This window comes from Carassius auratus, chromosome 20 (assembly GCF_003368295.1).
Source record: "Carassius auratus strain Wakin chromosome 20, ASM336829v1, whole genome shotgun sequence".
Lineage (NCBI taxonomy): Eukaryota > Metazoa > Chordata > Actinopteri > Cypriniformes > Cyprinidae > Carassius > Carassius auratus.
The window spans coordinates 26,542,925-26,559,827 of record NC_039262.1 but is presented as its reverse complement, the minus strand read 5'-3'; the positions used below and the strand labels follow the sequence as shown (position 1 = coordinate 26,559,827).

The window sequence follows — 16,903 nt, the reverse complement described above, 5'->3', positions numbered from 1 at the left end:
GGGAAAATCAAATCTCAGATCCACATAAAATAAATTAATAAATATGGCCCTTTTCCATACTTGATGTGTATTGTAAAAATGGATTCTCAAGCAAAACAAGTTGAGAATCACTGTTTTAACCAACCAATATCAGTACATTTTTAAGCAGACCCATATATCTTGGAAACCTGTGTTGATTTCTTCAGGCTGGACAATTCTCAACTTTTGTGCCTATATAGCCACCCAAAAGTGAATCATACTGAGATTTTGGCCTACAAATATGACTTTCTGTGCGAGATTGCCCTCTGCTACCCTGTCTCTTTGAGTTTAAATCAATTTTTATTCACACCTTTATTATATATATTCGTGTCCTGATCGGGAGGTAACGTCCGATTCCAATCAAGTGTGAAACCACGTGATCGGGCCTGATTTCCGATCCCGTGATCGGATCTGGACATCCCTAAGCACAACTACATGTTTTCTTTTCTTTCTTTTTTTTTTTTTTTTTTTTGTTGCATAAAAGATTGTAAATACACTGAACAAAGTTATGAATGCACCCATTTATATGAGCTGAACTCAAAGATATAAGACTTTTTCTATGTACACAAAGGGAATATTTCTCTCAAATATTGTTCACTTCTCCTTTGCCGAGATATTCCATCCACATTTACTTTATGCACATTTTAGAGTGGCCTTTTATTGTGGCCAGCCTAAGGCACACCTGTACAATAATCATGCTGTCTAATCAGCATCTTGATATGCCACATTTGTGAGGTGGATGGATTATCTCAGCAAAGGAGAAGTGCTCACTAACACAGATTTAGACAGACTTGTGAACAATATTTTAGAGAAAAAGGCCTTTTGTGTACATAGAAAAAGTCTTAGATCTTTGAGTTCAGCTCATGAAAAATTTGGGCAAAAACAAAAGTTGCATTTATAATTTTGTTCTTTGTAGTATAAATTGGTTTTAACTGGTGAGACAGCACAGTCTCTTGGATGGATTTGGGGAGTTTTGGGCACTTTTTAGCTGATCAGACTGCGAGACACTAGCTTGTAATACCAGGAAATGAGAATAGGCTGTTTAACCTGGTTTTTATAGTGGGCATGAAAGTTGCTGTCCCTTGCATAGTGGGAGCAATGTAGTGTAATTTGGTTGACCAGATGTCTTGATTTATTCGGGACAGTCTCAGTCTCATGATATGTGTCCCTTTCCCAATGTGTTATTGTTTGTGGTTAATGATGACAATGCAATCTGATGAATTCATGAAAACTGATTTGCCAATATTTTCATTCTAGATTTATTCTAGTATAAGTAGGGGAGAACCGGGGCGAAAGTAACACGGGACGAAAGTAACAAAGCGATTTTCTCTGAGCCTCTTTCTGCATTTGCATTCCCAGCTATGACAGCATGTTCAGAATGCCATCCTTGACGGAGCTGAGAAATATCATGTGATTACCTCATCGTTTCCCGAAGTTAGGTCCATAAAACTGTTTTCGAGTACAAAAAGTAAATTATTGAAGCTGTATTTTTTTTTTTTTTATTAGTCGTGTTGTTTTTCTTGTTTCATGTGTCAAAGTAATGATCAATCTACAGGTTATTTAGTGCTTTAACACATCCTAAAGTTTGCACTCAATTTTTTTTTTTTATATAAAATTAAATCGAGTTTAAATGTCAGGAGTTCCTGTCGGAACGAAAGTAACAGTTATTTTGTTCCAGTGCAAGCTATATTGTGAATTTCTGTGTCTTGCATCATTTCTTACAAATGTTAATGTCATATTATACCAAAAGAATATGTCTTAGTGAGGGTCAGAAAGACAGACAGAGGTCTGGTTTTATCCAGATGTTTTTGAGAGGGTGTTTCTGGACATAGAGGAACATCATTCTCAGGGCAGCTGCTACGTCACATTTATATTTAGGTTTTAGCCATATCTTAGCCTTTACACCTCCACCTGTGAATTTGCAGTGTTTTCAGATGTTTTAATGCACATTTTTTATTCATGCATAAAAACAACTGGATGGAAACATAAATAGGCCTACTGTTACATTATGTTTAGAGTTTTTTATTATGCTAATGTGATTACATTTTTATATTGTGCAATCTGTAGATTTTTTTTTATTATTATATAAAAATACATTGAAATTTACAATAAAAAAAAAATACAGTCAGGTTTTAAGACATCTGATGAAACTTAAACTTAAATTTAAAATGAAAATATGAAAATGTAATTTAATAATTTTTTTGAAAAGATAAAGGACAAAATATGTTTGCAGTTATTTATTAACAAGGTCACAATCAGGTATACTTAAGAAAAATAAGACTAACAGAAAAAAATCTAGCTTATATTGTTGTGTTACTTTTGACCCACCTGTTTGTTACTTTCGTCCCAACCGATGGGGTCGAAAGTAACAATGTTCAACTTATGTTCAAAGTGAAATTATACTGAAGTCTTTCTACATTTCTACAAAATACCACCTGGTATTGTTAGACCACACGTCTGAGTTACTGGCCACAGCAGAAATATATCTCTGTTTACAACATTATGTTTTAAAATGAAGTTTTTCTGAAAAATGGTACTTTCGCCCCTGCTCTCCCCTACTACAAATGGCTCCTCTAGGTCTTCTGTAGCTGTTTGATAGCTTAAAGAAGGAGATAATGGTTTTAATGACTGGAATTCATTCCCCTCTTCGAACATATCTCAATCAATACAAAAGATGTTGTAATCAGTAAATTTATCACCACTGTAAATACACATGTAAATGTCACAATCTACATAAGATGTTTGTCACTATTTATTTTGTTATTTGCATTCAGATTTGTGAGAAAATGAATAAAACAGGAGAGAGGTTGAAACATTGTGAAACTAAAGAAACAAATATGATATGTACCAACTACGTTTTACAACAGTTCCTCTTCTTTTGCTAAAATAATAAACATAATATGGAGCTAATGTTATTCCGTCATTTCAGTCAATGGTGGCAGGTAATGCTCCACAGAAATCCACCCCATGTGTATCATAGACTTATAAATATCAGAACATTCTATAAACCTGTACAGCAGTGTCCAAAAGTCTGAGAACCCTACTGACAATGACATTTTTTTCTTCTTTTAAAATCTATTCTAATAAAAATAAAAAAAGTTGTTTTCATATATTATATAATTAGCATAACAATTTACATTAAAAAATACAATAGAAAAACAAAGTACACACATTTCTTCTGATATGCAGCACACACACTGCCCTTGTCATGTCATCTTGATATAGAAAATACATCTCGAAGGAAAGCAAGCAAGCAAGATTTTTGTAGAATGTAATTAACATTGGTAAAATGACAAATCTGGTTAAATTTCATTAAGCGAATCTGAAATATTTATACTTTATATGTGACCCTGGGCAACGAAAAGAGTTAATTTTTAAAAGGGTAAATTTTTCAAAAATGAGATTTATACATCATCTGAATAAATAAGCTTTATTTGGGAGATATACAACTATTTGAAAATCTGGAATCTGCAGGTGCAAAAAAAAAAAAAATCTATATATTGAGAAAATAGTCTTTAAAGATGTCCAAATTAAGTTCTTAGCAATGCATATTACTAATAATACTAATTTTTTTTTATATATATTTACGAAATGTACAAAATATCTTCATGGAACATGATCTTTACTAATATCCTAATGATTTTTTGCATAAAATAGAAATAAAAAATGTTTGGCTTTTGCTACAAATATACCCCAGCGACTGAAGAATCCTGAGGTACATATGTCATAACCTCATTTGTTTAATCATAAATCTTTGTTTATATAGTTAAAAACATTTTGACCAAATTGTAAAACTCACAAGGGTGGAAAAATGGTGAAATAACACAATAATAACTGCTTTTACCAGAAATACACAGCACATTACAGAAAAACAAGCAATCTTAAGATGTGACAGAAGAGAAACCCAAGAAGAATGATGGCACTACACTTGCTCTGCAAACATTTTGGCTGAAATCTGTCAGTCTCAGTTCACGCTGGGTGACTGAAATCCGCTCACATGTAACATTATCCTTTAGGGTCTTTCAAACGGACTCTCCTCCTTAAAGCTTAAAACAAGAGATGTTAAAAAACTCTGTTTGAAGATTTCTGTTGAATCCTGTTTGAGCTCGTATATTTCATCAAGTTATTGAGTGTTTCAAACATGGCTTGGACGGACTTGTAATACACAGAGATTCAGCGCTAAAAAAAAAAAACCTCTCACTTCCAGTCCACAAACTGAGCTCAAATAACACAAAGAAATAACTGCATTTTGAAACAATACCCCCCCCCCAAAAAAACAGATTATAAAGCATATAAAACACAAAGAGTAGACAAGAAATAACAGTCACAGAAGCATTTCAAATGCTAGCTGCCCCGGATAATCATACACATGCAAGTATATCCACACACGAATGCGGCACACACACACACATTCACACAGATTTAGAAATTTTAGTCCAGACCAAAATCCTAAAACATGTTCTTCTGCAAAAAAAAAAATAATAATAATAAAAAAAAAAAAATACAACAAAGAGAAACAGTAAACCATGTCCATGTACTTTTATAGCTGATGTTACTTTTATTGGTTGTTCCTGTTGTAACTAATGCAAAAAAGGGATGAAAAGTATATTAGTGTATATTTTACAAAAAAAATCAAACAATCTCTTACACAACAAAATAAGATATGTGTAATAATGCAGTGGTGCATGATAGCTATGAGAGATGCTCTTTGTTCAGTCTTTAAAATATGCACACATTACACAAATCCAGTCTGTACATGCAGGCTGCTCCCTTCACTGGGAGAGAGTTAAAAGGGGATTTTGCTTCCTATGTACAATTGCTTATATACCGCAGATGTCTCTATTTGATTTGTCTCGGGGTTGTCAAATGGAGGAATCTCAGAAAGCCTCGAGATGATAAACCCACGATAATAATGGGTGGTAAAGTCAAAAATAAATAAATAAATAAAAGCAATAGCTGCAAAGCTTAGATTGTGTAACTGACTATATATTAGACTGGTGTCCCACTAGTCAATTTTCAGTTGTATGAACATATCAGACCCAAATGAACAGATACACCATCTCACGCATTCATAGGGTCAAATTATTCCATAAACTGCATCCTAACACAATGTCATAACAATGGAAATTAATTTCTTTCATTGTTTTGATCTAATTTGTGTGACTTCTCTTTCAAGTTAATCTGTTTTCTAACCATTCTCAGCCAGGACAGTCCCGTTTCCTCATGACTCAAATATCTGGGACACATCTTGAAGCAGTGATGATAGAGAAAATGACTTGTCACTGGAACACTGTAAATGGTCAGATTTGGTAGCTATGATTGCTCTGATGAAATGCTAGTTTTTTGGAGTCGGCCAGTGGGACGCCAGCTTAATGACCCCATTGTAACAAGGTAGCTATGACCCCAATAGCATTTACCTGATCATTTTGAGACTGTTTTGGTCTAACCATGGTAAAATGAATTGAGAATGCATAAAGATGCTAAACAGTCAGCAGACTATTAGGTTTGGTTGGTGTTGGAGCTGGTGGAAGTTTTAATACAATAAATTGAAAAACTGTTGAGATATTGAGGAAAATGCCCAATTATGGCTCTGGTTCTCTTGAGGAGCGAAATAAAGGGATTGTAAAGTTGTGCTTTGGTTGGAGTAGATAGCTGTGAGAGAATAAACTTGGGTTTTTTGTGTTTATGTTGGGGCCATATTATGGGACAAGGGCCAGCAATTCATTTGAATCACAACTCTGACGTGCCTGGCTTAATGCTCGTGGTTAATATTTCTTTTAAGTGCTTAAGTAGGATTTTGAGTCTCAGTATCGATGTGACTGATGAGAGTGCTGAGATGAGGATGAGTATCCCATAGTGCTTTGCGACTGGGTAGAGCCTTGGACATTGCTCTGGTAGCCGAGCCGCGAGCTGGAGTGCTGCAATCAAGAAAGAAAATCAATTATTAAAATTATCAAGTATTTGGCATTGGCCAAGATTTTTGTAATATTGAGATGAGCCCTAACTGAACACAACTAACTTGTACATTGTTACATAATAAATATTATTTCATTTACACGCCTGATGGGTTTCAAGTGACTCAAGAGTTTGTCTCTGACTACTCTGATGAGAGATGTGTTAAATATCATTCATTTTTATGTTTGTAATTTTTTCTTGATTACACATCTTGATATGGTGGTTCTTTTATTTAGCAATTTTAATGTTTTTATTTATTTTTAAATACGAAACTGCATTGTGTGGGATAAAAAAATCATAACAGGCAGTGGTGTACATTTATAATATAATAATATTAATAATAATAATAATTATTATTATTATTATATTGTGAAACATCCTTACAATGTGGTAAATATGCATAAAAATACAATAACATGGGCCTGCATGTGTTTTTCAAAATAGTCTACATAAAAAATATCCCCATTTACAAATATGACACGTGAATAAAACAAGATTTCTTATCAAAACCGTTTTAAATCAACAAACTGGCAGAGTTTTCAAGTGTTGGTGACTCCATTAAATAGAGTTTGGATTGCATTATGTTATAAATGCACATGTTGGGTACAGAATTCTCTCTCAATGTCAGGTATAACATCAGTCTTACAAACAAGTAAAGGAAACATTGGATGGAGGAATATCTATGATATCTAGATACTAAATACACTTACACATTCCTGCTTACATTTTAGATGATTACTCAATGCCTTTAATAAAAATGTAAAGTTCAGATTTTTGTGTTATAAGTACTCAGATTGAGACTTGACAAGTTTCAGTTGTTAACGCCCATTTCACTGGTGCTATCGCTGGCTGAACACTAGGCTGTGCTAGGACACACGTGCAGTGCTTTCAGGAGGGTGTCTGAAGAAGAAAGACTGAGGAACTGCGTTATTTAGGGCTATTCTCTGTGTTAGGATATTAGCATATGAACTGCTGCTGTCTGGTTAGAGGGTTGACATGGTTTTAATTTCCAGGGTGTTGGGATACAGAACCATTTCAGCTGCACTGAGTTACCACTGTGGTGCAATGTGGAGCTTTATCTTAGGTTGAAGATGAAACTCTGACCATAAAGCTTGTGATATGAGGCTTACACTGTTCAGCTGTCTGCTGGGTGTCTTCTAATCATTCAGCTGAAAAATTCCCACACCGCACTGTTTGACACGTTACATGTTTGGCACTGCAAAGCAGTTTTCTCTTAATAAACTGCTAATTTACTGCTTATTAATAGTAAGATAGTTGTTAATGTTAGCAATGGGGTGGATTAAAGAACCTAAAATGTGTTCATGCAGAATAAGTCAACAAATATGATAATATGCCTGTAATATGCATGCTAATAAGCAACTAGTTAATAGAGAGAATTATTCCCTGAACTAATAACTGGCTAATAAGTATCATATATCATTTTATAAATAGAGTTTTGGCTTTAATTGCACATCAGAAAGTCATTTCATTACCTGAACTATCAATATGTTGTTACAGTCCATTAAACACACTGTAATTTTTCACAGTCTTGTTTTTATTCCTGCCAACAATGAAATATGGCTCTATTCTGATTAAGGTCTATTAACATTTTTTAATGTTAAATCTCTAAGTGTAAGATTAAGTGTTTGCTTAATTATTATTATTATTTAAGCGTTTGCTTTAGTCTTAATTTTGTCAGCTATTTTCATTTTAGTCTTAGTCTAAGTCCCATGTTAAATGTCCTTGTTAGGTTTTATCATATTTAGTCAACCTTATCCTGTTTAGTCTTAGTCAACTAAAAATCTCAACATTTTAGTCACATTTTAGCAATAAGATTATTATTAACTAACCGTACAGCAGTATTAATTTTGGCAGCCATTCTTAATCAAATGTACATTTTAGACAAACTTGTCCAGTTTTTGTTTATTCAATTAAATGTACGAGCATTTTAGTCAGGTTATGGTCTATGAATTTTTTTTTTTTTTTTCTCAAAATTATAATCATAATGATTGTTGTCATTTGAGAAACTGACTTTTGCTTTTCAAATATTGCACTTTCTCCAGTAAGCAGAAATCAGTAGAATGTGGACTCATAGTGTATTTTACCTCTTCTAGTGTACTGATTCATTATGGGGTGTTTGCTATAGAAATGAATACCAAAGACTTACGCAATCTCTCTGTCTATATTATGAAAATATATGAAACAAACAAAAAATTTTGCAACAGTGAATTTCACTAATTCCAAAACTGCAAGTGTCAATTTCTCTATTAAAACTACAGCGATCGAGTAAGTGCATTTTATACAGCGATCACATTCGCAAATAATATAGAGAGCTCTCATGACAGAACACAGACAGGCTGAATGACTCTTTTATTTAGATGCTAAACTCCAGCAGGTTTGTCGCTGGGTTGTCGCTCATCGCAATGAGGACCGAGCGCATTGGTTGCCAGATTGCTTGAAATAAACAAAACACACTAGGCACAAAATGTATCACTGTACCAGAGAAACTCTGATTCAAAAATTAATACTCTTGATTTCTGGCAACCGCTCTCATGAAAGCTCTCGAAGAAAACAAGTTTAGAGTTGTCCGCAATAACATTTTCTCCTATTTAAACGAAAATAAAAATAATGTTTTTAGCTTTTTGAATATATTTAAGTCTTGTATAATTTTGTCTTGTCATGGAAGAAAATTTCGTCAACTAACATTTTTCGTCATAGTCTTCATTAACAAAATTAACACTTAATGACCTAATGATTTGAATGAAGCACTATCTTTTGTGAAAAAATAATTTATTTTATTTAAAATAAATGCTGTTCTTTCTTCTATTCATCAAAGAATCCTATAAAAAAGTTTCTTGGTTTCCACAAAAATATTGTGCAGCAAGCTGATTTGAACCGTTTTCTGGAGGATAATGAGATGCTATGCTTTAGTGGTTCAACGGATCACAAATGTCATGGTTCGGATCACATTATGGCTTTTGACCAATGGATCAGATGATTTTTTGGATCAGCAAGAAATGACTTAACTTGCTTTCCATTAAAGTGAAGTACTTCTTTGATACCACAGCAAATGCTGCTAGATTAACTAAGAAAGTTTAAACATGATTAAAGAGAACAGCCAGTAAAAATAAGAACAAATATACAACTTTCAAGCATAGAAAAATACAAAAGAATATGTTATGAATAAAATAAGTTTGGCATTCAAATACAGAAATGTAATAATTGGGGTGACTGACAGACTGTTCACTGTATCAATTAAGTTTTGTTGCTTGATGATCATTAATGATAAGCAGTATTTATAGACCTCTGTCCCTTTAAGATCTGATACACATATCCCATATAATGAAACATTACATATCCAATTTCTCAGGTGTTTTCATTCACTTGACACAAAAATGACAGTTTTTATCTCAGTTATTGTAGAGATTAGTATTTTCTCATAATTTTATGTGAATTTGTTTGTTTAGAGGATTTGTATCGGTGTTCATGCACCATTAAAAACGCAAGTGTACGCTTCGTGTGTGCTGCTGTGAACAACGTGCGATGAATCGAGTTCCTTTTCGCCTTTTCTTTGTGGAATTGTTTCAAATGCGCTTGTGTATATACAAACAAATTCTACTATATTATGGTTACATTTTGCAATAAATACCGAACTGTTGGGCTTGGTCCGTACGGATAACGGATCAACTATGATCTATTTAACCACTAATATGCTCATTTTTTTTAAAATCTGAAATGCAGATGAATGGAGAATTTAGATCTCTGCCCCCCAGCACCCCCTTGATGCACTTCTTTCACCTGGTAGTCTGTTTGAAGAACACTGGTTCCTGAGGTGCGAGGTTTTTTGTTTGGTGGCCCCTGTTCCTGTCCATGCTGTATGGAGGGGCCCGTGTTGGCCCCTGCAGTGCCTGATGTGCCGTTCGTCTGCGCTGAGCTCTGTTGGGTTGGAGCCTGCTGTGTCTGCGTTTGTGTCTGCGTCTGCGCAGCCATCTGCTGGTGCTGCTGTGTCTGGTTCTACAGATGACCACATACAAACAACACAACATATCACTGCGCTTTGAATGCTATCTTTGATTATTTGGCATTGAAAGCAAGACTGCCATTTTAAAGTTCATTCTCCTTATTCTTCGTCTTCTGTTTTTTATGGCGGTTGGCAAACCAACTTAACTTAGTGCATTACCGCCACCGTCTGGGCTGGAGTGATATTGGATCTTAAAAATAAATAAATAATAATAACAATAATAATTTAAATCCTTCTGGCTAAGTCTGTGTCTCTAAGAAACTTAATAACAATTTGATAAATGTTACTGGATGCTTTCCCTATAAAAAAACATTCATTATTAATTTCAGGATATTTTTATTTTGCAATAAACACAAAAATTTTGCAAGACCACATTGAACAAGAACATTACAGTGACATAGTGTACATAGATAACAGTTTTCTTTTAGTGTGCAATATACTAGTGAATATAGTTTCTTTTTTTTTTCTTTTTTTTTTTACAAATATAATTTGTATCATGGTTTGATACAACTCCACTTTATATTCAGGTCTTAATGCCAAAAAAAAATGCATCCTCTTTGTTGAAGAACTACTCTTCCATTTAGCCCTTTCCCTTTAGTTACTGTCAAGTTTCACTATTCACACTTGTCTTATGCCAGCATATATGAAGAGAGAAGGGATTGTTATTTGATTGATATATTAAATAACATCAGAATTAACTAAGTATATATAGAGAGATGACAAAAAAGGAATGGCTATAAAAACATGAAAACAAGAATGTATAAAAGATGGGTCATTAAAAAGAAAATATGCATGCTTGCGTCAACTAATAAGAGAGACGACCAACGTTATTAAGATTAAAACATGGAGATTAAATTAAATTGGTAAAAATAAAAGATGTCATTTTTATAAATGTTTAATTGCAACATACATGACAGTGTAAAAAAAATCTTAAATTCTTTAAATGTTTAAGCTCTACATTAAGTAAAAAAAAATATTTCAATTTAAGTTTTTGCTTGTATCGAACACCTTAAGTTTTGTTCTGTGTCTAAAATGTTGACAAATTTTGGCATTTTTCAAATTATTGGCATTCTCTAAATTATTCTGTTTGTACAATTCGGATGTCACCTAAGATGATTGTTGACATTCTGGGCAGCAACAGTTTGAGATCGTCAAAGCTTTTGCATGAATGCAATGCATATGCAATGACAGTGTCTTGTGTTTTGTGTATGAATGAGAAAATGTTCCAAATTACCAAATTCATCAAGGGAAACCCACCGAGAGTGTGAAAGAAAGTAGACTTGTGTTATTAGATGCAGCTTTTTTGTGTGATGTCAAGTGTGCATATTTTTTGTACATGCAAACCTTTTGTAAATCAGGGCCTTTGTGTTGTAGGAACCCAATCCATGTCTGTAGGTCTCTGTGATAATGGATGCATGGTTTGGATATGTTTGCAAGATGAATTGCCTTTAAAACACTCGCAGCCATACTGAAACTGTGCTACAAAGGAGAGCAGCAGTTGCATGGACATTATATGGTGTGGCCAAAGCCCCTAAATGTACAAGTAAATATTGGCTCACTCCAGTACTGCATATGTGAGATGGTTATTTTATGTTGTGTGTGTGTTTGTTTGTTTGCCTTTTGCTTGGATACATTTCATCCTTCAGTGACCGAGTGCACAGCTTAACAACAGTGCTATCTGAGCTCTTGCTCTGCTGCTCTCTCTTTTCTGCACCTACTCTCAGCTTTCCACTTAGTTCCACTGGAATGAGTAACATTACAAATTAGCATTAGAGACTATAAGAAAGCAGCCATTTTTACAGATACTTTTATCAAAAGTAGTCTGCAGTACACATTTTACAGGGACAATCTACCAAAGTGCAATGTCCTACGAAGTTTTTAGACCTACAACTTTGCTAATGTTGGCTTCAAAACTGCTCATACTTAGAATAATCACTGTATTAACTAACCGCCTATGGCTGTTCAGACAGGCCACAAAATGAAATCAAACAAGTTCAGTCGTTGGAAGTCTGAAAAGCAAATATAGCCCACGCATTATCTAGTCCATATTTAAATGTAAAAAAAATGAAGTCCAAGGAAGCATGTACAAAGAAAAGAACATAAGTCCTATAACAGATCCTTGAGGGACCCCAAAAGTAATAGATACTGAGGACCATAATCTCTTTTTAAAAGAGAGAGAAAAAATCATACCTTTGTCCCTTGAACTCTAGTCCAGTGGAATATGGAATCACATCTCAAAAACAAAAAGTAAGCTTATAATTAAGTCTAATCCCATTAATTTTTCCAACATTTATTCCAGGAACATGAGGAATATGAGGATGGACTTAAACGCAGCCCTCCATCTGAAATAAATAATCTATTTATGGTTGAAAACAGAACAAAAAAATATCTAAGCCTACACAGCTCTCCATCAAATTCTTCTCCTTAAAACATAAAAGAGACTTGTAACTCTTTCTTATTTAATTTCTATTCAGCGTTCTAGGATGCAAGTTTGATTCTTGAAGCCATGGTTCTGAATGAATTTTATATTTCCTGACTTTATATGGAGTCAATGATGTCTGTACAAACACAGTTAAACTGTGACTAACTCCTCTGGAGCAACAGAAGGTGGGCAGACCTAATAAAACTCAAAAATGAGGTGGCTATATAAACTTCTGTGAAATCCAGTGCTGTAGATGAAATAATAACATGGAACAGAACAAAACAGGCTGAAGAGTGGAGGGTTTACATGGATAGAAAACATTAAACATAACAGGTATATGATCAGATAAAATGATTATTAATAATGTCAGTATTATTAACTCAGAAGTCCTAGAGATACAGATCCAAAGAGTTAGCTTGCTCATAAGTAGGATCAATAACTGAAGAATTAGAGTCCAGAAGATCTAAATAACATTAACATTCATGTGACATTCACTATGTATTGAATGGTGAATGAGTGAATGGTTCTTGCACAGCACATGCAAATACAATCAAGTTTTATCACAATAAGATGTTATATGACGGATCGTATTAGAGATATAAAATTACTATACAAGTCTACTCCTTATGTTTTTTGTTGTTGCAACCAATGTAGATAGGATATCGACAACATATCCAAACATCTAAACAAGATCTAAAAGCAAATCAGAACCCGATGTGATGAGAAAATGTAAGATTTTAAATCAGCCATTGTTACCTTCTCTGTTTTCTCCTCTGGTTCATCCTCAGATAGAAACTCTCGTTTGGGGTAGGGAATCTGACATCCAGCAAATACACTAAAAACACACACATGCACACAAAGAAAACATTTAAAGCAGTTTTTATAGGAACTACAACTGTTTATTATACAAATCTGGTAAATTAATTGCAGGTGAACAATTATCGCTCTTGTTTAAGCTGATATAGAAGCTGTTTAAAAGAGGAAAAACAGGAAATATTTGTGGTATGCTACACTACATAGTGAAAAGAAAGCAGACACCCGCTTCTAATTTAAGGGTTTAAAGTTCCATTGAAAGCAAATCTTATTGCAATGGCACAGAACGACACTCTAGAGAATTAGGTCCTTTTCTCTTTCACCATGAATTGAGTTCCATAAATAAATAATATATATATATATAATCTATTGATTCCAAACACAAAAATCAAACCCTTCATTGTATAATAAGAATTTAAATTGAGGGAAATATCATTATGAAATAAATGTTTTTCTCTAATACACATTGGCCACAATTAAGGACATCCCTAGAAATCCTTATGAGTAAAAAAAAAACTCTGAAGTATATTCCCATTCATATTCACAATTTTGAGTACTCCATGGTGATTATGAACATGAAATTATCCAGCCATTGCTTCCTGTTTCACAGAAATATAAATGGGGGGGGGGGGGGACACAAAGTCCAAGTGCCTTTAATCATCCAATACAATGAGAAAAACCAAATAATATATTTCTGATGTGCAGCAAAAGATATTTGAGTGTCACAAATTAGTGAACTGGCTATAAGAAAAGAGCTAGAGCAGTGACAATTCCCATTTCCACCATCAGGACAATAGTTAAAAATTTCCAATCAACAGAATATGTTACGAAATTGCCTGGAAGAGGACGTGTGTCTATATCATCCTGATGCATGGTGAGGAGGAGAGTTTGAGTGGCTAAAGACTCTCCAAGGACCAAAGCTGGAGAATTGCAGAAAATTGCAGAGTCTCGGGGTCAGAAAACCTATTGTCAAACAGAAGCTGCATCACCACATGTTGTTTAGGAGGGTTTCAAGAAAAATTCTCCTAGCTCATTCAAAAACAGACTCCAGCATATTCATTTATCAGACACGACTGGAACTTCAAATGGGTCTGGCTTCTGTGGTCAGATGAAACAAAAAAAATAGCTTTTTAGCAGCAAACATTCAAGATGGGTCTGGTGAAAACGGATAAAAGTACCCCATGTGTACAATGAAATATACTGCTGTAAATATGATGTTGTGGGCCTATACTTCTGCTGGAGGTCCTGGACATCTTGTTAAGACACATGGCATCATGGATTCTATCAAATACCAACAGATAAAAAAATCAAATAGTGACTGACTCCGTTAGAAATCTTGTAATGTACCATGTTTGGATCATCCAACCGTACAATAATCCAAACACAAACCTAAAAACAATACAGAAATGGGTCACTGAGCACAAAACCAAACTTCTGCTATAGCCCTCAGTCCTCTGACCTGAACCCTATAGAAAATGAGAGGAGTGAACTGAAGAGGAGAAGCTGGGAATCTGAAGGGTCTGGAGTGATTCTGGATGAAGGAATGGTCTCTGATCTCTTATGAGGTGTTCTCTAACCTCATCAGGCAGTATAGGAGAAAATTTAGACCTATTAAACTGGCAAATGGAGGTTTCAAAAACGAATTCAATAAAAGGGTGTCCTTAATTGTGGCCAATGTGTATTAGAGAAAAACATATATGTTAATGATATTTCACCCTTTTTAAATTCTTATTATCCAATGAAAGGTTAGATTTTTGTGATTTTTAAAAATAAAAGATCAAAAGGATTAACGATGCAGATTAATTTTCACAGCCTTCTTTGATCATATTTACCAAGGGTGTCCATAATTTTGGGCATGACTGTATGTGTGTGGTGTTTGGGTGTCCACTCGCTTCTGGTCATTGAGTTCTCTACTCTGAGATTAGTATGTGTCTAAATGTGTAAGCATGTGGAATGAGTCTTACTCAGACGTAGGTAAGGGATCCTCCAGGAAATATGGGTCCTGCAGCGACTGCTCAGAAGTGATTCTTTTGGTGGGATCCATAGTCAGCAACTTCTGGAGCTAGATTAGATTAGATGAATTACTCTGGGAAGGATGAACTAGATTAGATCATTAGTTAACTAGTTGGTATTGAAGCTATGATCGGGCATGTTTTTGGTCAAACTGGATGTATGGACACTAAATGTGGCAATTTAATAGACTAACTAAAAAATACTAAACAAATAGATAGATAAATATTATAGAAAGGATAGATAGAACATTAACTAATTATTTCTGAAGTTTTTATTTAAGAAACACTCTAATACAGAGCAGGATAACAAAATTATTTATATGGTCAAGTCCACATATTATTTGGACACAGGCACAATTTTTATTATTTTAGCTACTGACCAAGACATATTCAAGTTACAGAGGTGTAATGCATAGAATATGGGCTTAAAGTGCATAATTTGTGCTTTTATTTGGAGGTATTCTCATCACAATCGAGGGAAAGGTTAAAGAATTACAGCTCTTTAATATGTGCTTCCCCATTTTTCAAGGGACCTTAAGTAAATGCACAGCTGATTCAAAAGCCACTTCATGGACAGATGTGGGCTATTCCTTCATTATTTCTACATCAATTAAGCAGGTTAAAGGTCTGGAGCTGATTCTAAGTGTGCCATTGGCATTTGGAAGCTGTTGCTGTGAACCACATCATGCAGTCAAAGTATCTCTTCATACAAGTGAAACAGACAACTGTTAGTCTTCAAAAACTAAACAAATCCATCAGAGAAATGGCCAAATCAACAGTTTGGTACATTATGAGAGGAAAAAAACATAAAACATAAAAAGGCCAGGACATCCTTAAAGGACAACAGTACTGGATGATCGGAGGATCCTCTCCATGATAAAGAAAACCCTTTCACAACATCCAGCCAAGAGAAGAACACTCTCCAGGAGGAAGACGTGTCACTGTCAAAGTCTACAATCAAGAGAAGACTTCAACAGAGCAAATACAAAGGGTTCAACACAAGGTGCAAACAAGGGCCGATTTGACTTTGCCAAAAAACATTTAAAGGCCGGGACACACCAAGCTGACTTCAAAGAACTAGCAGCGTTGGACAAAAAAGCTGCACTTAAATACACACCGCACAGGCTACATTATATATCAGCAGTTAGAATAGTAAATATTCATCATCCATAAGGAGACACCGAAACAAAGATATACAAGATAAACACAGACAGACAAGCCCAACAGAAGCTCAAAAGTGACAGACCGTTGGCTTGGTGTGTCCCGGCCTTAATAAAGCCAGACCACTTCTGGAGGAGCATTCTTTGTGGACGGCTGAAATTAAGATCAACCTATACCAGAATAACAGGAAGAAAAAATATGGAGAAGTCTTGGAACAGCCTTCATGATCCAAATCATACAACATCATCTGTGAATCATTGTGGAGAAGTGTGATGCAGGAGCATTAGTGATGATGAGACAGAAGACAGAAGCAGCCGGATGAACTATATACTCTCTGTCCGGATTCAGCTAAATGCAGCAAAGTTGTTTGGACGTTGCTTCATAGTACAAATGGATGATGACCCAAAACATAAAGCAAAAGCAACCCAGGAGTTTGTTGTGAAGGTGAAAAGGTGGCATGTTCTGCAATGACCGAGTCTATCTCTATCGCATTTCACTCCC

At 34.7% G+C, this 16,903-nt stretch overlaps 1 protein-coding gene across 2 annotated transcripts in view; it reads right to left on the bottom strand.

The window, feature by feature from the left end:
* Nucleotides 1-5,176: 5,176 nt before the first annotated feature.
* The window catches only part of LOC113037676 (cyclin-dependent kinase 19), a 37,685-nt gene continuing 25,958 nt past the window's right edge, over nucleotides 5,177-16,903 (bottom strand). For both annotated transcript variants that reach the window (XM_026194983.1, XM_026194984.1), the window contains exons 10-13: nucleotides 15,194-15,291; nucleotides 13,173-13,251; nucleotides 9,772-9,987; nucleotides 5,177-5,936 (exon numbers count right to left, since the gene is read on the bottom strand). In XM_026194983.1, the coding sequence (XP_026050768.1) occupies nucleotides 5,823-5,936; nucleotides 9,772-9,987; nucleotides 13,173-13,251; nucleotides 15,194-15,291 (507 nt within the window). In that variant the 3' untranslated portion in view covers nucleotides 5,177-5,822. The remainder of the gene's footprint in view (nucleotides 5,937-9,771; nucleotides 9,988-13,172; nucleotides 13,252-15,193; nucleotides 15,292-16,903) is intronic.